The sequence below is a fragment of the Aspergillus piperis genome (genome assembly GCF_003184755.1).
Source record: "Aspergillus piperis CBS 112811 unplaced genomic scaffold BO85scaffold_35, whole genome shotgun sequence".
In the NCBI taxonomy this organism is placed as follows: Eukaryota; Fungi; Ascomycota; class Eurotiomycetes; order Eurotiales; family Aspergillaceae; genus Aspergillus; species Aspergillus piperis.
In genome coordinates, this window is record NW_020291625.1 from 107581 (window position 1) to 128731 (window position 21151).

At 47.3% G+C, this 21151-nt stretch overlaps 7 protein-coding genes across 7 annotated transcripts; 3 read left to right on the forward strand and 4 right to left on the reverse strand.

Moving 5' to 3' along the window:
- Positions 1–314: 314 nt before the first annotated feature.
- BO85DRAFT_508089 (uncharacterized protein) lies at positions 315–1740 on the reverse strand (the record flags this gene model as incomplete). The annotated part of the gene is made up of 4 exons (XM_025664439.1): positions 315–1073; positions 1121–1255; positions 1313–1523; positions 1643–1740. 4 exons carry the CDS (start codon positions 1738–1740, stop codon positions 315–317), a joined length of 1203 nt encoding a protein of 400 aa, XP_025510015.1.
- Positions 1741–2871: 1131 nt separating this feature from the next.
- On the forward strand, positions 2872–3575 carry BO85DRAFT_524648 (putative isochorismatase family hydrolase; the record flags this gene model as incomplete). The annotated part of the gene is made up of 1 exon (XM_025665429.1): positions 2872–3575. The coding sequence occupies exon 1, from the start codon at positions 2964–2966 to the stop codon at positions 3573–3575; it is 612 nt and encodes a 203-aa protein (XP_025510016.1). The 5' UTR covers positions 2872–2963.
- A 401-nt stretch (positions 3576–3976) lies between these two features.
- BO85DRAFT_472943 (oxidoreductase) lies at positions 3977–5954 on the forward strand (the record flags this gene model as incomplete). The annotated part of the gene is made up of 2 exons (XM_025662590.1): positions 3977–4033; positions 4485–5954. The coding sequence occupies 2 exons, from the start codon at positions 3977–3979 to the stop codon at positions 5511–5513; spliced, it is 1086 nt and encodes a 361-aa protein (XP_025510017.1). The 3' UTR covers positions 5514–5954.
- A 560-nt stretch (positions 5955–6514) lies between these two features.
- BO85DRAFT_508095 (quinate permease) lies at positions 6515–8528 on the reverse strand. Its single transcript, XM_025664440.1, has 4 exons — positions 7976–8528; positions 7513–7909; positions 7031–7452; positions 6515–6970 (listed from the first exon to the last, which is right to left on the reverse strand). Exons 1-4 carry the CDS (start codon positions 8459–8461, stop codon positions 6794–6796), a joined length of 1482 nt encoding a protein of 493 aa, XP_025510018.1. The 5' UTR covers positions 8462–8528; the 3' UTR covers positions 6515–6793.
- A 4546-nt stretch (positions 8529–13074) lies between these two features.
- BO85DRAFT_508111 (pyridoxal-dependent decarboxylase domain protein) lies at positions 13075–16684 on the forward strand (the record flags this gene model as incomplete). Its single annotated transcript, XM_025664441.1, has 7 exons — positions 13075–13491; positions 13557–13837; positions 13869–13939; positions 13996–14343; positions 14395–15062; positions 15115–15609; positions 15659–16684. Exons 1-7 carry the CDS (start codon positions 13327–13329, stop codon positions 16682–16684), a joined length of 3054 nt encoding a protein of 1017 aa, XP_025510019.1. The 5' UTR covers positions 13075–13326.
- Positions 16685–17440: 756 nt separating this feature from the next.
- On the reverse strand, positions 17441–19087 carry BO85DRAFT_508115 (uncharacterized protein). The gene is made up of 2 exons (XM_025664442.1): positions 18319–19087; positions 17441–18273 (listed from the first exon to the last, which is right to left on the reverse strand). The coding sequence occupies exons 1-2, from the start codon at positions 18817–18819 to the stop codon at positions 17542–17544; spliced, it is 1233 nt and encodes a 410-aa protein (XP_025510020.1). The 5' UTR covers positions 18820–19087; the 3' UTR covers positions 17441–17541.
- Positions 19088–19637: 550 nt separating this feature from the next.
- On the reverse strand, positions 19638–21151 carry BO85DRAFT_454309 (uncharacterized protein). The gene is made up of 3 exons (XM_025661256.1): positions 20608–21151; positions 20101–20543; positions 19638–20036 (listed from the first exon to the last, which is right to left on the reverse strand). Exons 1-3 carry the CDS (start codon positions 20886–20888, stop codon positions 19888–19890), a joined length of 873 nt encoding a protein of 290 aa, XP_025510021.1. The 5' UTR covers positions 20889–21151; the 3' UTR covers positions 19638–19887.

Here is a 21151-nt window from a genome sequence, read left to right on the forward strand (position 1 = left end):
TCTTGAAGTTGCAGTTTCTTTGGATTCTGAGCTATTTTATTTCCTCGTGGTGATGATTACTCACTCTTTTGAATATAGATTCTAGATGTAGGAGGGTATGCATGGCTGGTGTGAGTAATTTACATTAAGCGGTAGGGAATTGTATTGCCACAGGCTTCCAGTGAATCATCAGTCGAGATCGAAGACTTCTTTATCCTTTTATTCATTCACCTGCAACATTCTCCCTTAGTTATCCACTTCCAGTCTGTGAATGTAACACACAGGTACTGCAATTGCATGTTACTATATTATCTATATAAAGACGCACCCATCAGTTATGCCAATTGCCTGTCTGATAATCTATCCCACCTGTGAAGGAAAGAGTTCCTTTCAAATATCAACATTGGAAAAGATTGAAGTCCCTTGAGAACTAGCCGCTCGACAATTCTCTTCAGGATGGGTAATTGCGCGCTGTGCTGATTACCATTCATTGTGGCTACCGCGTAGGCCACCTGAAGAGGCAGGATTGTAGAAGCAGGACCGAAGAGTTTCATTTCCTCCTGGAGAAGATACTCCATGCTTTCGCATATCTGCCTCATGAGTGTCTCTGAACTTTTTTGGACACTTTCAATTTGTTGTTCCTTCAAAATCCTCAGGTATTCAAAGCTCCGCTGTGGGAGATACGACGAAAGGCGCTCCATCTCGCAAAGACATATGATACGAAACGCCCAGATATAGGTGATTGCGTTGGCCATGGTAATACTAGGAAACCAGATACATGGGATTTCTTCTGCATCCTGATCTCGGTACCAGTAGAGGGGAGACGTCGCATTGTTAAATTCAGATGCCTCCCATTCATCTAACCTGTTCAACAAGTCCTCAAAGCATTTCAATATGCGTATACACTCGCATTGGTTTTGATTCGAAGCACCTGGACTAGATAAGTTGTCCAATGTATGTAAAATCGTTGGTAGCGCAGCGGCCTGACTAAGAAGGCTTTGCATTGGGGATGGGCTAAGTATTGCAAATGGGGTCGTCTTCCAGTTATCTGATCCCAGAAAAGATGGATTTCGGCATTGAATTGCGTTTATCATCTACAAGGCATTAGAAATACCCCCCAAAACTGGGATGTACTACTCACCAATAACGGGCGGAAGCCGATGAATAACCTGTGGGCAACTCCCGTTTGATAGCGCTGGGGTCCATTTGCCTGAAGGATCTGCGCCACGGCATCTATATGCATCTTTAAACCTTCACTTGGCCCAGGAAACATAACCTAACTTTTCATAAGCAAAGCGCACCCTGAAAGTAGATACCATGAAGCAGGACCAACCTCTGCCAAGCTGAGGCACATTATTGACGCTAGTAGCTCTCGATCTGACGACATTTTCGCCGTGCTGAGCTCTTTTCGCATCAATTTGAGTGCGTTAAGGTAGCTGTGCGTGCTGTCAACACCTGAGACCCTTTCTGGGAACCCCCGGGACATAATTGAGGTGGATAAAGCTTTTGAGGCAGCGAGAATGATATTAGAATCAGTGTTTTCGCTCAGACTGGGAAGAACTTCGACCCATGAGCCACATATGCGAGGCCGTGGCTCATTAGAGATAATGCCAGGGAGCTCTAACTCTTCGTCGGGCACATAGCTCCTTATGATGAAGTCAACCTGCTCGGCACAATGCAAGTTGTAGCCTGCTTCTGAAGTTGGAAGCAAATGAGTTTCTTCCAACGGTCGAAAAGCAATGTTCGATAAGGATGATTCATGTTCTGCAGTGTCTCGGGGGCTGTGATCCCGATTTGATAGGTTCGATGGTGATCTTCTACTCCGGGCGGGTTGTGATTGGCTCTGTACGAAGGACCAGTTCACTGGGTACCCCGGACATTGGCGGCCTGTTAGTAGACACTGACTACACTCAGGTGCCTTTCCGTCGCACTATGCATGAAATGAGATTCCTTCTCCGGAGTAGAATGGTGACCTACGTACACCAAGTTTCCTCGATCTGCAGTTTTGGCAAACGGACCGTTGCTTGACCCTCATGGCTATCTACACCAGCAATAAACGTTGATCGTAACAATACCATCCAATCAAATAGAGTGCGAACAGTCAGCCCAGATACCCTAGGGATGCAGAATAGACCCAAACTAATAGTGGGGATAGTATGCAGGTCGATGATGCTTGATGGAGGCGAATGCAACGCCTGAACACTCCAGCAATGCGTGCATTTGGGTGTTAAGGATGTGTCAGCTATTACATAAGTTGTGTTTAACATTCGGCCTATGCTATGAAGGACGGTGGCTGGTAGATACTTAGTATACAACGTCTTTACACTTGATCAATAATGGTAACTGAAATTTTGCAGAAACAATTTGTATCGATATGTGTTTATTTCCGGGTATCATACAGACGACACAGGAGCCTAGGCTATCAAGTAGCCATGCAAACATTTCTCGGGTCTATCAACGGAATACTGCGAGAGATGATCACAGCAAGTGCTATTGAAGAGAATCCCGAGCTTTGACAATTCAACAAGATGCATTAAGCGGCTCCTTAAATTGATCATTTCCCTTAATTTTCACCCACTTTTCTAACGACATCATTGACAGAAAACATCGAGGATGCATCTGCAGGAGGTATTCTACAAAATAGAATCCGCGGACAGTGCGTTTGGTCTAACCTAAAACGGAAGTATATTCCGCCAAGAAATCGAGACGAAGAATAGCATGGCCTTATTCGCCACTTTCAGCCCCTACGCTATTCGAGTCGGTCATGGCTCCAAATGAGACTTCATTCTCATCTAGGTACCCCACCTCTCGAAGTGCGGAATACTGAGTAATATAATAAGCGTCTTTGTCTATAAGTAGGTTTGTTTGTCTGTTCACATCCTCTTTCCGTCTCACACATCAGACACGATATCCTACTCTTCACAAGACTAGCATTACTCGTCAGCCAATACTTTCTATCCACCACCCTGTTACCATTCATCACAATGTCTTCTTCCTCCCCAGCAAAATCTCTCCGCCAACTTCTTGGTGCTCCTCCATCAACCGCTTCAGTCCAAGACTCCACCCTGATCATCATCGACGCTCAAAATGAGTACGCTTGCGGCCACCTCCAGATCGAGGGCGTCTCTGACAGCCGCAAAGTAATTTCAGACCTTCTGGCCAAGTATCGCACCAACGGTACTCACAACGGCAGCAACATCATCCACGTTGTTCACCAGACCCCACCAGGCGCACCTGTCTTCACACCGGGCACACACCTAGAAAATGAGTTCGACGAACTCGCTCCTGTGTCTGGGGAGAAAGTTATCAGCAAGAACTTCCCTAGTTCTTTCGCCCAGACGGAATTGCACGAGTACTTGAGCAGTCTCGGAGCTGTTGGGAAGAAGATCGTGCTGGTTGGCTATATGGCGCACGTGTGTGTCTCTACGACTGCCAGGGCTGGCAATGAACTTGGTTATGAGGTTGTAGTCGTGCGTGATGCGGTGGGCGATCGGAATATTCCTGGAGTGGAGGCTGCAACTTTGAAGGATGTGGCGTTGAGTGAGCTGGAGGATGCTTTCGCGACGGTTGTCTCTGCTCGTGATATTACTGCCTAGAGCATTATGCTAGTTGCGTACACTACATTCGACTATGTGCTTTGTCTCATACCGAACCTTCTCTTTTCTACATACATATCATAGGTATAATCTAGCTACTGCATAAATATGAAGGACGGCGTGGACGCGGATATTGTTATTAATACATGTGAAGTTGAGAAGGGCATTGAAACTGATAGATGGTAAATTGTTGAACAATCACATAGAATCTAGACCGCAGTAAACAAAAGCCCACAAACAATTATGCTTCTTAGCTAGATACTTATATTCAATGAATGACTGCCAATTTTGTTGTTTGAGTGTAATATGCGCAAAGCATGCAGTGAGGCTCGAGCAATATTCAAATCAGGGACAGCTTGGCGGAAGTAGTTGGCTTTATATGATGAAAGCGTTTATCTCAGATGCGTGTAACTGAAGTTCGAGGAGCAGGTGCTGATCGAGTAAAATTACGACTGGATGTAAGGAATTTATTCTAATACAGATGTCTCCCCACCTTAGTATTGGTCGATCGGTGCTGGTCTTATGATTCATCGTCATAGCATTTTGCCAGATACTTACTTGTCATCGTATGTGTCGATCTGATTCTGACCAGTGCGCACGCGGGAGACACGAATGCGTAAGCACTAGTACGCTACGATCGACGCTGATAATAAGCACTAATCATGTACACAAGGCTGTCATTCTATGGCTAACAGGATAAGTAGGCCAGTCTCTTCCCTCACATTTGTCTCGCCGCGACCACCGAGAAGTACTACCCCACAGCTTCATCCTCATCTCCCTGTGACCGTGAATATATTATATGTATCCCACCATCCCCAACAGATCCCAACGAAAAGCCGACTTCTTTATATAAACATCACAAAGACACATCCACTCCAGCAATGCCCACCACTCGCTACTTCACCCAAGCTCCCCCCCTTCCCCGCTGACACGCCGACCATCGACCTTCCCATTCTCTCATTTTCGGACCTACGATCCGGCAACCCAACCGAAGGAGAGATGTTGTTTGCCGCCTGCCGCGAATGGGGATTCTTTCTAATCAACTTACACGACTCCGCAGAAGGCAGGACCCTCCTCCACGATGCAGAAACCATGTTTGATCTCGGCATCGAGCTCTTTTCCCTCGACCAGACAACACTCGACCAATACGCTTACAACGCGCCCAAAGACCTTACAGGCTATAAGCGCATGGGAGCACTCAAAACCGACGACGGCAAGCTCGACCACATGCACATTTACAACATTAACCAGGACGATATCCTGGGTAATCGTGCTCCCCGAACCAACGCACCCCCGATCGAGGCACAGCGCCCCCAGATCCAGAATTTCATCCGCCACGCTTCATCAACTTTAGATGTGATTCTTAAAACGCTGGATGACCATCTCGGTCTCGAACGCGGTACACTGAGCAAACTCAGTCCACTAGATCAGGAGTCCGAGACCTCTGTCCGCTTACTATGCAGTCCTCCCCACGCATCCAGTGAAGCGAATCAAGATCGCATTTCGTTGGGCGGACACACAGATATTGGGACAACGACGCTGCTATTCCACGTTATTGGAGGTCTGCAGATCCTCCCTGCGGGGCTCGAGAATAAGATGGAGAATTGGCGTTTTGTTCGACCCGTGCCGGGCTGTGCGCTGGTCAATATTGGTGATACTCTGGTAGAGTGGACCGGTCAGCTGCTACGGAGCTCCTTGCATAGGGTCCTAGCTGCACCTGGAGAACAGGCATTCGTGCCAAGACGGAGTGTGGCGTATTTGGTCAGGCCGGCGAAGTCAGCATCCATGCGGAGAATCCGTGGAGGGAAGATACCGGTGCTGACTGAGGGAGAAGAGGAGGAGACGAGGTCAGTGGACGAGTGGGCAGCTTGGAGGTCGAAACAGGTTATGTTGGGGCTGTTGAAGCCGCAGACGAAAGGAGGGGTAGTTCCTGTCTAGGGGTACGTATACAGGTTTCGTCGGGTAGACAGCACAGCACAGCATACCCCACTCGCCAGACCCCTTCGAATGCACAAGTGAGACCTGGTGGTCACCCACTCATGCACTAATCTCCCGGCATGTGGCTCGTGTGCGGTCAATACGCGGGTGGGTGCCTCCTAAACCGGCGCCGTCGGCGCGAGGGACAATCTACAGGCAGTGGCTTATGTGTCTGTCATAGCCCACGGCTTCATACGGACGTTGACCTTGATTATCAGTGAAATAATAGTAGTTACACCCTTCTGGACTGAGATCCATCATCCTCGGAAGGTGCTAGGGTGGCAATGGCACATCTTACTAGTAGTGTGGGACTAGATGAATATAAACTGGTATCGTTGCCCCTAGCCCTACAATTATTTGGAAAGGGCTACTTCACATCCCCTATGCACCATTTTGCTGGACTAGATGAAATATTTGCCAGGGACCGTTTACGCTGTTAGTACATAGTCAGTAAGTAGATACATGCGATGTCACGTTCAACGGTGAAAGACCCTGAAGGGGACTCTAATGCGATGACCTTCATGGTTGACAGCCATCCCAACCCACTAAGCTACTCTGGGGAAATCAGAACCGAATGCACTCCATTCTCCCCTACAATTTACTCGAAAATATGAGACCTTATGACTCAAATAGAAATCCCCAACACTGCTGCTACACCGACACGCATCACCCGGATCGACTCGGCTCGATTCCGTTAAGGTGTACAAAACCTTACAGAAAGCGTCAAGGGACCAGGTGACCGACCCCTTAGAGCCTGCAGTGACGTAATGGTAGAACCTCACCAGGGACAGGGAAGTGATCCTAGGGTTTGATAAATATATAATATATAAAAGATTGTTTATATTAAAAATATTGTTTATCTAGGGGTCTGTCACTTGTGTGACTGTGTCAGTATATTTGTATAAATTTAGTTATATAATTAATACCCAGGCTGCTATATAGAGTATCATTTTACACTTGCTCTACTATATACTTTGAATACTTGATATTACCACCCTCTTTTGCTGCATTCTTTTGCTTCATTTTGTTTGCTTTCGCTGTATCGCGTGTGCCTTGACAAAAGGTTTCTGGCTAGACTACATCAAGTAAAGAATGGAAACCAGTATAATCCGTGAATTCAGCAACAGCACAACATGACGGTAAGGTAGAATAATGCTGGACAGGTGATCGGTACAACATACAAGCTAGGCTCGTATATATGTCACTCTGGGCGCTTCTATGTAAAGTAATATATTAACTCGTCACGGATTCTTTGTCGACTGCTTCTCAAATACAATGCTTGTTTCCTCCAAGCTTTTCTGCGAAGTTTCTGGCAGCCAGACAATGCCCCATACAAGACCTATTGATGCAACAGCAAAGAAGAACCAAAATGTCCCCTTGGGCTGTAAAGCATCATCAAGCATCATACTTGGTAGGGCCTTGGTATCGATTAGCCTCGTCAAGAACAGCTCAATTATAGCGAAATGTAGTAAACTTACCTTCACCAGTGCGAACTTATTGGCATAATGAACACACATGAGGAGACTTGTCCCCAGTGTACGAACTTCTGAAGGAAGAATCTCAGCATTTATCAGATATTGGATGCAATTCCATCCGAAAGCATAGCCGACTCCTGTAACATATAGAGCAGCCACGGAACCGGCAGCTGCTCTAAGCGCATTACTGGAGTCTGGCTTGCCAGCTGCATCCCAAGCTGTCATGAAGATTGCAATATAGAGCAAAGCGAGGAGCTGAAGTACGATTCCTCCTAACAGGGTACGTTTTCTTCCAAAGCGATCAACGAAGAAGAATGCGCTAATAAGCGCAGAGACCAGTTTCACTACTCCAAAAATAGCTGTTTTGAACAGTTTTTCGGACTTCCCAGTCACATTCAACAGCGCAAAGAACTTAGGTGCGTAAGCTATGCCACTGATGTCAGCCTTATGCTTAGAGGAGTAAGGGGTAGAAGTAATGAACCCACTTGTGATAGCATTTGTTCCGGACCATTGACTGAGAAGTTGCGCAGACAAAAGAAACATCCATCGCTGGAGATTGGCTCTTGCAAAAAGTGCTTTCCATTGCCTTAAAAAGGACCACTTGGACTTGCCCGTGGTTTTCTTTGAGGAAACCTCACGCTTAATACTTTGTACCTCTTCAATAATACGGGGATCCTCTGGGCTATAACCCCGCAGCTTAGCAAGAGTTATTGTAGCCCTTGATACGTGACCACTGTAGATCAAATATCTAGGACTCTCAACGCAGCCGATTGAGAAAAGTAGTAACACCCCGGCCACCATGATATGGATGCTTTCTGGTAGTATCCATTGCGTGTTGCTATCGCCGGATATATGAAGCGAGGCACCCCAACCGGAAAAGTACTATGTCCATTAAAATATGGGATTAGCGAACGAATATTCCTCAGTTGATTTCAGACACTGACATACCCCTATCAAAACACCTACATATTCCGATGACGCATAGAGACCGACCAATAGACCTCGAGAAGCCGTTGGTGCCACCTCGGCTAGGTAAATTGGTCCAACAACACCAGCCTGACCGACACCCATACCCATGATAAACCGACCAGCAATGAGTTGACCCATATTGCCAGCCGATGTAATGAAAACAACCACGCCGATGACCCAAAGCAGGCATAACTGCCGCATGGTCCATAGTGGGCCAATCCAGTGAGTTGAGAAAAAAGCTAAAAGGCCCCCAGGCAGGCTGCCAAGGTGCATCATGGAAGTGACATTGGATAACCTGCTTGCTCTTGCTGCAGCACTAAGATAACTTGCATGAAGCTGATATTCCTTGATGAAAGAGGGCAGGTCAACAACCGTTGCGATAATACTTTCATCCAAACCCTTGGCTGAGCCCAAGAGGCCGAAGGCCACTGAAGCGCAGATAATGTGAATATTGAAGTATTTCATGGTTATAATAGTCCATGGAATATTATAATGCTTAATAGGTCTCAACTACGGCGAAACCAATTTTTATAAATGTTTTGGACGCGACTTCTGAACTCACCTCTATAGTGCTAAGTCGGCAGTGACCCCAAGGTCCTCATTCATTAAGCCACTAAGAAGCCTGACAGGTCCTCGTTGATAACGAACTTTCATACCTAGCCGATAGGGCTGGACATCGCGTATGTGTCTCATTTCAGCTTATTGGCCTTCAGAGAGATCCACTGATATTTGCCGGATAGTTGAATCGCACAATTTTTGTATCAAAAATTGTCGCTTATCAATCCAACCTCTAAGAATCTTGCTTAATGAGAAGTCTCTACCTCTTCTCCTCAACAAAAGGGGCTTTCCCACAGCCGACATACCCTCCCGTGGGACCCACTTCTGGGGCAAAATTTGGATGCAGTAGGCTAGTAGCCTTATTGCAGTGGGTCTTTCCATAGGGCTGAGGCCTCTAACTGATCGAACAGAGAGACATGCAGGTGCACTATAATTGCCGCATACCCGATAACCACTACTATCTCTACGGGCTGTTGTGGGCTCAAGCCTTTTCAAACCAGGTTTTTGCGTAAGCCTTGAGCGCCCTCTCCGGCAGTCTCAAATCCCGAACCCAGTCAATCAGAAACACGTCTTAAATGGTCGGAATCCTTTTGGAGACTATATCCTCCATATATCGCCGAGCTTGTCTGTACCTTTGCCTGCGTCCATCGCAATGCCGCCTACTGAGGCTGCCAGCATGCCACCGGTCATCTCGCACCGGCCTCTCATTCTAGTTTTCCACCAATGAAAATGGACGCGTTGAGTCTCCTCGAATCCCATTCGACTCATATTCCATTCAGAATAGATTAATGCGTGGAGAATCCCAGCGAGCTTAGGGGTACGCTAAGATGCGCAGACCGGTTCTTTACGGTCTAAGCTCCGTGCCCGGGCTGGTCGTCAGAAACGGCCATGGCTGACATCTTCCCATTCACGCCTCCCCTGCCTGCCCTCTGGAAGACTATGAATGCCCGTGTGAGCGGCAATCTCCCACGTACTCCTGTCTGATATTCTGCAAGATTGAACTGTCCACCCAGTTCTTTCGCTATGTTCGTTCCTCTGCTGCTGGCGGCGCTGCCGACTCTATTCCATGTCGCGCTCACCTATCGCGAGGCGGACATTTCTTCTCTTTTGAATGGAAATAAACACTAGGAGATATGACATATTAAGAGCTCACCACATCCTATCATGCATATTTTTAATGCCCTTTTGAATGGCTTCCCCCTTAGTTGAGTCTCATGAATTCCGCTGTGAAAATATCGATAGTATCCATCATGGGTTAGAGATATTATCAGAAGATCATGTACAATCTCGTGCTATAAACTGGGGAAGCCAGGGACGGAATGACCCAGATTATCTCAATAATTGTTCATAGGAAAGCGCTGGGTACACTGACATCGCTTCAGACCCTCATCCCAGCCCGAATATTGGTGGGGTATGAAGCTGTAGCTGAGTGAGACGCCACCATGTGATCACAGAGCATATGATCCACTCTTTTGTGAAAACTAATGTCTTCAGTCAGTGCCTTAGGTCAGTGGAGGGCTGAGTGTCAGGGCTTGGCATTGATCTTTTAGGCCCCAACCAGATCTGCCTGTTCAGATCGCGATCGAATGTGCTTATTTGGTACGGTGCTTTGTGCTGCTTGCTGCGCGGTATACGCCGTTGGAGAGGGGGCACAGGATCCAATTCAAGAGGATTTGGCATGAGAGTAGAGTGAAGATTTTGCAAGGGGTTAAAGAAGAGGTCTTCTAATTTCTGGCTAATTTGCGCTAAATGGGCCGAATACCCAGCCCTAGAAGAGTAGTCTAGTTAGTAACACGCCACTCCGCCCAAACATTAACACAAAGTAAAAGCAGAAAAACACATTATACACTGTTAAAATGGCTATGGGAGCAAATTAGTATACAATAGTTCTTCTTGCTGCCCTTGCTTTCCAAGCTGGTTAAGTCAGTGTGGTGACGTCTCAGCAAACAGACCAACCTCATCACCTGCAACAAAGTCTAGTACACTCTAACCTTGATTTTTCTTCCCTTTTCATTATTACAATCACTGCGTAACTGCCCTTATCAATGGTATTCTTGATATAATCTGTCACATACGACCATAGGGTGTGGAAAACAGGACTTCCCGTCCGCTCAGCCGTACTTAAGCCACACGCCGGGAGGTTAGTAGTTGGGTGGGTGACCACCAGCGAATCCCTTCTGTTGTATGTTTTTATCTTTTTTATATGATCTCCTATGTCAGGAGATAACAGTTTGTTCGTATGTTAAGGAGCCGCGTGAGGATTGTGGTGGATATATTGCATACGAGTTTTGAATCGTTGTCTCCGCTGGATGCTGTTCAGTCATCTTGAATATACCCTTCTGCCTTTTATTCATCAGTTGTATATTCCATCGGCAGGCTGTAATAAGGATCCACACAGAGGACAAGACATTATATTATTCGTAGAAGTATATAGAAGCGTTCATGAAGAAATCCCATGCAGGAATGCACTGAAAGTCAATTCAATGTTCGGGAGAGTATATGCGCCTGAACCGATATCTGGTAAATAACACTGAACACGCTATAGGATACCTGACCGGGCTAGAATGCCGCTAACGTAGTATTAAAAGGCTTATTGTGGAAAGCCTAGGCAAGTGAAGCAGAAACCATCTGCTTTATCTGTGGATATGACACAAGTGGACGCATTACAACAAGGGTGAGAAAGATGAGTATACAAAGACGATGACTCTATTTCTTGTTTGTTTTTCTCGCAGCCGCTCCGCCACAGTCGAGCTCTCTAATGTACCCCAGAGACCTAAATAGCTACCACACAATTCTCCTGCTTCCTTAGGTCCTCCCGCGAAAAGCCGCAGGCAATTATAATGACAATCCTTTTGCATAGACTACGATTATGACCTACAAAACAGGGAAGGATTGCTACTCGATCCGTGCCGTACGATTCCTGAGATAGATTTCCACATTAGGGAACTCGCATCAAGATGAGAGGTCAAAGCACCACTTCTTAGGTTCTCTGACTGTGGTAGGTTGGCGTAGAGCAATGTGCATAGGTGTGAAGCCATTCTTTAACTATTAATATTGGCAGTTATTATACCCTGTTTAACCAAGACCTCTATACAGCAATGTTCCCAGCCGTTGCAAGAATCGTGGCATACTATATGTCCGTGAATCACAAGTCAACACATGTGAGCAATGAATTCATTATGCTCTGATAGCTTTTGAAACTACCGACATGGGAAGGTTAAGCGAGTGACTAAGTCATAATGATGCGGCAGCAGTTTAATAGCTTATGATGTGCCCCAAATCTGTGTATCCCCTGGATCCCGAGCCTCGTTGCCGGAAATGAGGGGTTATCGTCCCAATGCAGTCGCCCGCATGAGTGCGACAGGGAACCGCTGACCATAATTTGACAAGAGATAATGATGATATCCCTCCAGTGACAGAATTATATTTCGCAGACCAACTGCCCACTCGGTCGTGGCTGGATTTGTCTGGTGCGCGGGGAATGGAAATCCCGCCCGGTGCGAGACGTGGTAGCCGTAAGAGGCAGATAAATCTCAATCAGTACATGCTCTAGCATGTGTGAACGCTGGTAGCATTGCGTTCTGTGCTAGTATTCTGGCTTACCTATCGGCTGATAATGACGTGGCATTTATTACTGATGTCTGTGCGGGAAATCGCAGCGTAGATTGCAGGCAGTTAACAGGGGTTCGATACCTACCATTTGGATGAATTGGGCGGCCCAGGGGAATTCCGGGCTCCGGGATCTGCGAGTCAGTGGTTTCTGAAGAACAGCAACAAAAGGTGATGGGTTTCACTTGATTGGATGCCCTCTAAATGCCAACTGCACGCTAAAGCAAACCAGATTATCGATGATGGCTTACATTGGTGGCTTGCTGCAGGCCGGTGGATCGACGCGGAAGTGGCGGCGCATAGATTATTTGTTCGTACGTGGCATTGCGTTCTGTGGGGTTTCTGGGAGATCTAGTATAATCCCCCGTTGGAATTATCCTCTAATTTCAAACCTAAGACTGCTTATTTATATGGGTTAATTGAAGGTTAAATTCCGAGTTTAAGCTTCGCCTTCACTATGAAGACATGAACTCCACTACACATTCTCGAGTACAGGAATGGGGAGAAGACCATGCAAAACACCAATGCATTTCAACGGCAATCAATTCTTTTGTGCGAACATAACCAAGAGGATCATACCAGGCCTCATATTGGAGAACAATAAGGCCACGTCGGCGGCCCGGGCATACTACTTTAATAATGATGATATCGAGATGCATGTATGCCCATCGACACAATACTCCTTGCAGTGCCAACGAGTGACGCGCGAGCCTCGACTCAGCTCTTGATTGGCAGGTCAATCAAATTGAGACATTATGAGAAGTATGTACAGGTGCCTTGATACCATGGTACGATTATTATGCATACAGCTTGTGAGACTATATTCTTAGGAAGCTGGTTGGTCGTGCTCGACGACGTGGCCATCACATATCCATAAGGTAAGAGTATGCTACCTTTCAGCTCTGGACAATGGCTAATGTGTGTCCTATGCATAAATACCGCACCTCCAGTGTCACCCTTGCATCTATTCTTGCATGATAGATAGCTAGTTGAATCAGCTGAGGTAGGCGGGGTTAGCTTCAGAGTAGGGGAGGACCACTCCGTCGTGAGGGGATTATGGCAGGACTGACGGCGCGAGCGGAGCACTGGAGATTGAGGAGAAAATATAAATACAGAAGTCTGAGCCGGGACACTGTCTGACAGACAGACTCATCAACAACAACATGGGGGATCCAAGAAACGCAGGGGAGAATATCACTTCTCATAAGCTCATCAGCTCCTACTTCATTGGGCCAAGGGCTGAGAATATGGAAGATTTTGAAACCAATATCGCCGCCATCCTGGCAAAGATCAAAAACACTAGACTCAGCTATCAACCCAACACAGATGTATGTCTGCCGGCACTTCTATAGTACACGTAGTTTCTATGCCTTTACCTCTGACTGTCAAGCAGGGACAGGAGGATGTTTTCATTTCCAACGAGACCCGCACAAAGCTCAAGCCAATAAGGGATAATTTCACGGCTGCAGTCGGCCAGGCTGCCGAAACCCTGGGAAAACAATCAATACCCTTCTGGCATCCTCGGTACCAGGGCCACATGTGTACAGACATGACGATGCCTGGTCTTCTGGGTTACTTTATGACCATGATTTACAGCCCAAACAATGTCGCCGTAGAGGGAGGTCCTTTCACTACTGTCGTTGAGCTAAGAGTGGGAAAGCAATTGTGTAACATGTTTGGTTACAGCATAGATGAGGAGAAAAAGGGATATGCCTCTCTCCTGGGGTCACATTACATGTTATGGGACTGTAGCCAATCTTGAATCCATCTGGGTTGGTAAGTAAGCTTTCTATCGTTTGGTATGCACATCCAGCTTACTCATTCATCCGCAGCACGTAATCTAAAGTTTTATCCTCTCAGCCTGTATCATGCTATGAGAGAGGGACCTCTTGGGTTTATCGCTGACGATTTCTGGGTCAACACATGTGTTGGAGAAGAGAAGCTATTCAAAGATCTCGGCGTCTGGGAATTGCTCAACCTGCGTCCCGAACAAATCTTGGATATGGGAGAAGCTCTCTATCAGCAGTTTGGGATTACTTCCAAATATCTTGAGGAGGCTCTGAAGCCATTCAGCATTCAGACAACTGGAAAAGACGTGCTGGAAAACGAGTTCCGTATCAAGAAGCCGGCCAAGTATTTGCTCGCTCAGACACGGCATTACTCATGGCCGAAAGGCGGTGGTGCGTATAGTTTTCTTTGTTGCGCTTAATTTTAATCGCTAACGTGGGTAGCAATTGCCGGCATTGGGTCTGCAAATATGCAGGGCGTGGAGGTCGATATGGAAGGTCACATTTCTCTTGATGCCTTGGAAAAGGAGCTTAATCACTGCCTTGAACAACGGCAAGCTGTGTATGCCGTGGTAGCTGTTATTGGAACAATTGAAGAAGGTGCAGTTGATCAACTGCATGACATCTTGGCTATGCGTCGAAGGTTCCAGGACAGGGGGCTGTCATTCCTAGTGCATGCCGACGCTGCCTGGGGTGGGTACTTTGCAAGCATGATCCCCCGGGAAAGAATGAACTTGGCAGGACCTATCCAGCAAAGGGACAGGGAAGAGGCGGTTCAGAAAAATCCTCAACTGCCTTTGAGAGAGGACACGCTGAAAGACTTGATTGCGCTAAGAGAAGCCGATACCATTACGGTCGATCCCCACAAGGCGGGCTACATCCCCTATCCAGCGGGAAGTTTATGTTATCGGGATGACCGCATGCGGTTTTTTGTCACTTGGACCAGTCCATATTTGACTCAGGGCTCTATGGAGAATATTGGAGTTTATGGTGTAGAGGGCAGCAAGCCCGGTGCGGCTGCCATGGCAGCTTGGATGTCTAACCAGACAATTGGTCTAGATCCTACGGGATATGGCCGTCTTTTGGGCGAGGCAGCCTTTACTAGTGCGCGGGTATGACTCCCTCCCTGTGCATAGTCTGTCAGCTCTCTTCTAACTTCACCAGTTGTCTGTCTGTTATGCTGCCATGCATGCAGGGAATCCTCTCCATAACCGAAAATACATCATCGTACCCTTCAACCCGTTGCCAAAGGAGAAGGAAGGCTTCGATTGTTTGTCCGGCGAGGTTGACGTCGAACGCAGGAAGGTACTCGATTGTATCATCAACAGGACTGAGGCCGACATTGAGAGGGAGGGCTGGGATGCTCATTTGCCTTGGCTGCGACAGATCGGATCAGATCTCAACATCAATGCCTTCGCAATTAACTGGTATCGGAGTGATGGCACACTAAATAGAGACTTGGAAGAAGCCAACTATCTGATGAGGCGGGTGGTGAATAGACTTTCCATCACCTCTACCAGAGGAGATCCTCAGAGAGTACCGCTGTTTCTAACTTCAACGCAGTTTGAACCAGCTATGTATGGCCAATGCGCCCAAAATTTCATGCGGCGTCTAGGATTGGATGCCTGCGATCAGGACCTCTGGGTTATAAGAAACGTTGTGATGAGCCCCTTTCCCACCAGTCAAAAGTTCATCGGGTTTTTTAAAGGATACTTTCGAAAAGGAGATTATCGAGGGAGTGGACTGGTGTCGCAAGCGAAACAGTCTTGAAGATAAGAAAATAACGTTCCTTCTCCGGGGAACCGACAAAATCTTCCTTGATTTCCAGACGAGCTTCCACGCAGCGACCCAACGCCAGCAAATTATCTTGGAAGCCACGCTGATGCCAAAGAACACTGATTTGGCGTCCAGCAATGATGCAAAGATGAAAGTAAATAACGATTTCATTGATCTGAAGAGGAAAAACCCAGATAAGGTCTTTGCATTTGAATCGAGCAGCACCGTGAATCTAGAAGCGCTGATCAAAGGAATTGAGGAAGGACCGCGAATTGTTGGAGGTTCGATTAGTGCCCCTGGCCTTGATCCAGAATCGACTATTGAATGCCGCATGGAGATGAAGCGGGTTGTCATAAGCCGTCCTTTGAATTCAACCAATCGCGACGACCATTACCCACGACACCTTATGCCATTTTATCTATATGGCTCGCAAAATGAATTTCATATCTCACATATGCTGCTCCAAGCACCAAATGTGAATTTGTCTGCCTGCGGCGTTACCTTCACCGAAGCCTTGCCTCAAAGAGTGCTCGCTCTGCTGGAACGTAGAGCTCTGATCCTCACATTGACCGAGTACCGTGAGGAAACAATGCATCCACTCCCAGAGACAAACAGTGCTATTCTCGAGAACGATAATTTTTTCTTCCGCCCCGGACAAAGGTTTCAGGTAAAGATCTTTGAAGATCATAAGGAGCCTAATGCAAAAGGCCCGGGATTGATTGACAACCTCCGTTTTCCAATTGCACGAGAGGAGATGACGCTAAACAGTGATGTTCACGTCGATGTAGAGGCTCTGAACAAGGATCCTCTGGAAGAAGAGCAAGTAGGTACTTCGTGGGAGTCTGAGTTGGACCAAGTCAGAGAAGTCTTGAATTATGGACACGTTGCGGCAATGAATGCTGCTAATGCTGCTATTGCTGCTAATGCTGGAGGTGCTGAATGTGATGAAAGTGATTAAGGTGCTGAAGGTGCTGGAGATGCTAGAAATCCTGAACCTGGCGAGAAAATTATGGAGGTTGATGTTTGATAGTGATTTCGGGGGTAACAAAGCCTGTAATAGGAAAACAGGCCCTCCCTACAACCTACGTAAAAAAAACATGAAGTTTGACATTCTCCTTTAAGACCACAATATAGCTAGGGACAGCTATCAGGAGGGGGGGATTAGGAAAAAAGAAGTTGTACACATATCTCTCGGTCGCCTGGCTGACCAGACGCGACATATCGTCTTGTGTCTAGCGGTTAGTGCTTCGACAGAAAATTCGGCCAACAATCTTAGAGAGTACATGAGTTTATCCCTGCAACCTGTGCCCAGTCAAACAGCGCAAGAAGACCTATAAGATAAGTTATTCATGTGGTGGATTTGTCTATCCTGTGGCGGAGAAATTGTATAATTGGCGAGGTTTCGTTTAACCCCGATCTCTCCCCCGATTACTTCGTTCCTCAATGCAGTCCCACTACCCTGAGGAAAATGCATGTAGCTAACGTGTTGAAATCAGAGCTCCATCAGCTAAACTACCTTGGAAGCCTTTCTAGACTAGATTGTATGAATCTCTCAATGACTGCGCATATAGGTGCCAAATTGGTATGGGAGGTGGATATCTTACAGACTTGAATATATTAGTCACACTATAAACTACTAAAAAGTCGCTCTTCCATTATTATTCAACGGGACGTCTCTGGCTTGTCTCTCGCTCCCTATCTCTTTCTCTTTCTCTTTACTTTTCTTTTCTTTGACCTCCCCCGTTGAGACAAATACATGAGGATGTACCAAACATACTAATATTCTTCATCCATTCTGATCCTACAAGGCTACGTTCAATGCCATCTACTAACTCGTGCATATTCATATGCTTCCTCTGAATAGTCCTCCCATTCCTCACCACTTGGGCATGGATTATCAGACACCTTCCGTGCAGTAAAAGTTATCCCAGAGCCAACACAGGGAAACACAGCCTCTGCAGTGAAGGCGGCGAAATTTTCATCGCTAAACTTGATAGTGCCGTACTCTGGTTCGAAAAAGATCTGACCTTCACCAGTTTCACAGCATCTGAGCTTTAACCGGTACATGTAGGGCTCGCTCGTCCTCTCCCCTTTGGCTTTCTTCGACGGCCTGCTCTGTTTCCGGGCGATTTTCTTTCTCTTAGTTCCTTTTCCAATTTTTTCATGATCGTCGCCAATCTCCTCTTCGTCGGTCTCAGTGATATGCTCCTCAGATATGACCATAACGCCTATCACTACACCAAAATTGAATGTAGCGTGAAATTTCCCCTTTTGTTGTGTGTCCAAAATCTCAAGTACCATGTCCCACGCTAGACTGGGCCAGCCACCCTCAATGTCCTCACAGTCAACGATATAACTCCCGACCGGCGATTTATTCCTTCCCGCAGCGCCCTTCATCCGTTCGAGAGCCGCAAGGTAGTCGGCATGCATTTTCGCGCGTTCTTTTTCCCTCTTCTGTTCCCGAGCCTGAATCTCGGTCATTTCATTATTTGCATGTTCCTTAGCTGCTTCTCGAACAGTAGACTTATCCCATCCCAAGAATATTGTCTATGTCTCCGGCCCCACACCAGTATCATGATGCAAGCCCGCCACCTGATCAGCAGCTTCACGCAAGCGCCCTGGACGATACTCGCTATATCGAGGAAAGGAAATCCCGACGACAGTGCTTGTCCTAGTCTGGTATGGATCTGGTTCCCCAGCTCTTATGAAGAACTTTTTTATCACCCACTCAGGGTTGGGAGACAGCACCTCGATATCACTTGCAGCAATCCATTCCTGATGCAGCTGCTCCTCCAGGGCCAGGATGTGTACGGGCACATTGTCGCACTTTCCTTCTTGCAGCACTTTCTTCATCAGCTGCGTTCCGTTTCCTGATAGTTGGTCTTCCTCGAAAGGCACTCCATAGTGTTGTAGTTGGCTGCGGACAAAATCGGTGCGGTCTCGCAGGATCTTTTGACCTTCGCGGCTGAGCTTGGGTAGAAACAGTTTTCGGAGAGAGAAACTATCTACTCGTTCATTGCCTCCGCGTGTAGTGCGGAACCGGCCGAATGAAGAGGTGAAACCAGCGCGGGTGGCGGCGTTGTCATAGGACATGGCGGGCTGTGTGAGCCGATTTGGTGGGTTTTGCGGGTGTCTGGAGGTGTTTTCAATAGATTTATTAGATATGGTTAGTTTGAAAGGCGCGAGATTTTAAAAGAGAGGGAGAAAGTGGACGGAGGTTGCTTCCGCCACATACAGCGTAGCCCGGAGAGGAGGGGGGGGGATGATGATGCAGTCTGAAGTAATGCGACCATCAGCTACCATTCCTGTAGAGAGAACCATGTCACGCAATAAATAATCAGCGCATACATTTCTATTCAGGAATCAATGTCTCGACGCAAGTAGCACGTACAGACACCAAGTGCAGATAAGCTGCGCACTCATCATTGCACCCCGGATACTGCCTGAAGAAGGACGAATGACTGGGACAATTATATAACCGTAAGGCTTTATTAGGCTAATATTCAAATATACATAACTATTCGCTTGAATTAGATCAATAAGTCGAGAGGTTGTGTGCGGTTCGGATCTTTCAGCTGGTATCGAGTGCGGTCTGGCCCAAATGTGGATGTCGATGTCACATACTTCTGGTCGGTAGGTGAAAGTTCGGGCCAGCTGACGAAGTACTCGATGTGATACGTTGTAAGGGTACAGAGGCATCGTCAAGCATTCGAAATAGAGCTTGCGCCTTGAGGTACCCCTCGGCTACACATAAACAGCTTTAGTTCTGTTTGTCTGTCCGACGATCGAACCCCTTCTAGCCCATGCGTTTTAACATTATTCAGTGCAATGAGCCGCATGACTCAGGATAACCCTGCTTTGTTCATTCTATGACAAGTTTCATTGTCATTTCAAAGGATTGGGAAAAAAGAGACAGAATCATTCCTAGAAGGTACTTGCTACTTAGCGACTGCTAGCATTCTATTGCATGTCTCGAGACTTGTGTCAAATGAACGGGTTCTTAACGCTAAAAACAAACATACCAAAGGAAATAAAAGAATCGCGAGATCACTGGGCTTGCAGCAGGGGCCAATTCCAAAGCTCATCATTGCAAGGAAAGCCGCCCCCCGAAACAGAGCAAGCCTATAGGCACTCTATGACGTGTGAAATGACAGCCAGATCTTACGCAGCCTCGGCAACCGGGGTCCCCATGCGTCCCTCCTCAGCCAGTTTCTCCTTGTTCATGGTGTCAGGGCGGGCATCGTTGGGCTCAGAGGAGCGTTTCTCTACAATGGTCGTCTCGTCCGAATTCCTCGTACGGGCAGCCTCTTCTAAAAGGTGTCAGCATGTATTCGTCATGAGAATGACACATCACGTTAAGACGACACGACTTACCAGGTTCAGGCTCCTTGGGCGGGGGGCAGTAAAAGCCGACAGCGAGGCAGATAATCATAAGGAAAATCTCCTCGAGGACGCCCATGCATAGATTGACCGTGGGGTTGGGCTCGAACAGGTTGAACTTCTCGATATTCGTGAAATCACCCAAGCAGCCGTAAATAGTGCGCACAATAAGCAGTGGTGCACAGGCGTATACTGAGTACAGGATGATCCTCTCGTTGCGAGGCATCTCGTTGCGGTAGATGGTCAGGTACGCCATAATGGCCAGTAGGAGACCCAAGCAGCCGACGAACATGCCCAGTGCGGCTTGGAGCATAGCGGGGATGGTGTAGGTGTCGAGGGCCTTGATAGCGCCGGCAATACCCAGGGCCAGTCCGACCAAGCTGACGATGCTGACAAATATGAAGATCCATTTAGAGAGCTTGTTGATCGAGGCGTTGCTGAACGAAACATGCCTACGTCAGTCTCAAGTCACGCATAGGTGGATATCAGTTTGCGACTTACACTCTTTGGAGCAAACCCACGGCAGCCAGGGTTAGCGGCGCGATTCCCAACAAGTCGCATGTGATTTTTGTAGTGATCACATCGATCGAAGGGTCAGTGATGCTGATGAGCTGGCATATAGCGCCGGCGATTCGTAAACAGGCGAGGATAATGAGGAATCGCCAACATGATGCCACGGCCTTCATTCCTTGCTGATAACACAAAAGAAGGGCGAGGAAGAGACAGGGCACGAAGGCGATGAGCTGCAACAACGCGATACCATCTTCATAGCGAAACGTCATCTTGGATGGAGAGGGGTCGGAGAGGCGATTATGGTGGGCAGGTAGCTATGTCGCTGATGGGGCAATCGCAATCTGGATGATAAGGTTGGGGCAGATATTGAAGGCCCTGGAAAACTGGTATGATCTGATGAAACGAGTCGGAAGGATAAGGATATAACGATGCGAAGATAGTAAATAAATGAATCCAACGTCCGGGGTAAAATAAGAGAGCGGTCTCCCGTGGTGGCGCAGGTGTATGATGAAAAGATTGCAATGTGTTCGGG

Bases quoted from the DNA above. Each gene is read 5' to 3' on its own strand.
- BO85DRAFT_508115 (XM_025664442.1), bottom strand. From the start codon at position 18,819: ATGTCCTATGACAACGCCGCCACCCGCGCTGGTTTCACCTCTTCATTC. The intron at 18,274-18,318 runs GTGGCGGGCTTG...CCGGAGACATAG, and splicing joins TGCGTGAAGCTGCTGATCAG to ACAATATTCTTGGGATGGGA.
- BO85DRAFT_454309 (XM_025661256.1), bottom strand. From the start codon at position 20,888: ATGACGTTTCGCTATGAAGATGGTATCGCGTTGTTGCAGCTCATCGCC. The intron at 20,544-20,607 runs GTAAGTCGCAAA...TGTTTCGTTCAG, and splicing joins GTGGGTTTGCTCCAAAGAGT to CAACGCCTCGATCAACAAGC. The intron at 20,037-20,100 runs GTAAGTCGTGTC...GACACCTTTTAG, and splicing joins GCCCAAGGAGCCTGAACCTG to AAGAGGCTGCCCGTACGAGG.
- BO85DRAFT_508095 (XM_025664440.1), bottom strand. From the start codon at position 8,461: ATGAAATACTTCAATATTCACATTATCTGCGCTTCAGTGGCCTTCGGC. The intron at 7,910-7,975 runs GTATGTCAGTGT...TAATGGACATAG, and splicing joins ATGTAGGTGTTTTGATAGGG to TACTTTTCCGGTTGGGGTGC. The intron at 6,971-7,030 runs GTAAGTTTACTA...ATCGATACCAAG, and splicing joins ATAAGTTCGCACTGGTGAAG to GCCCTACCAAGTATGATGCT.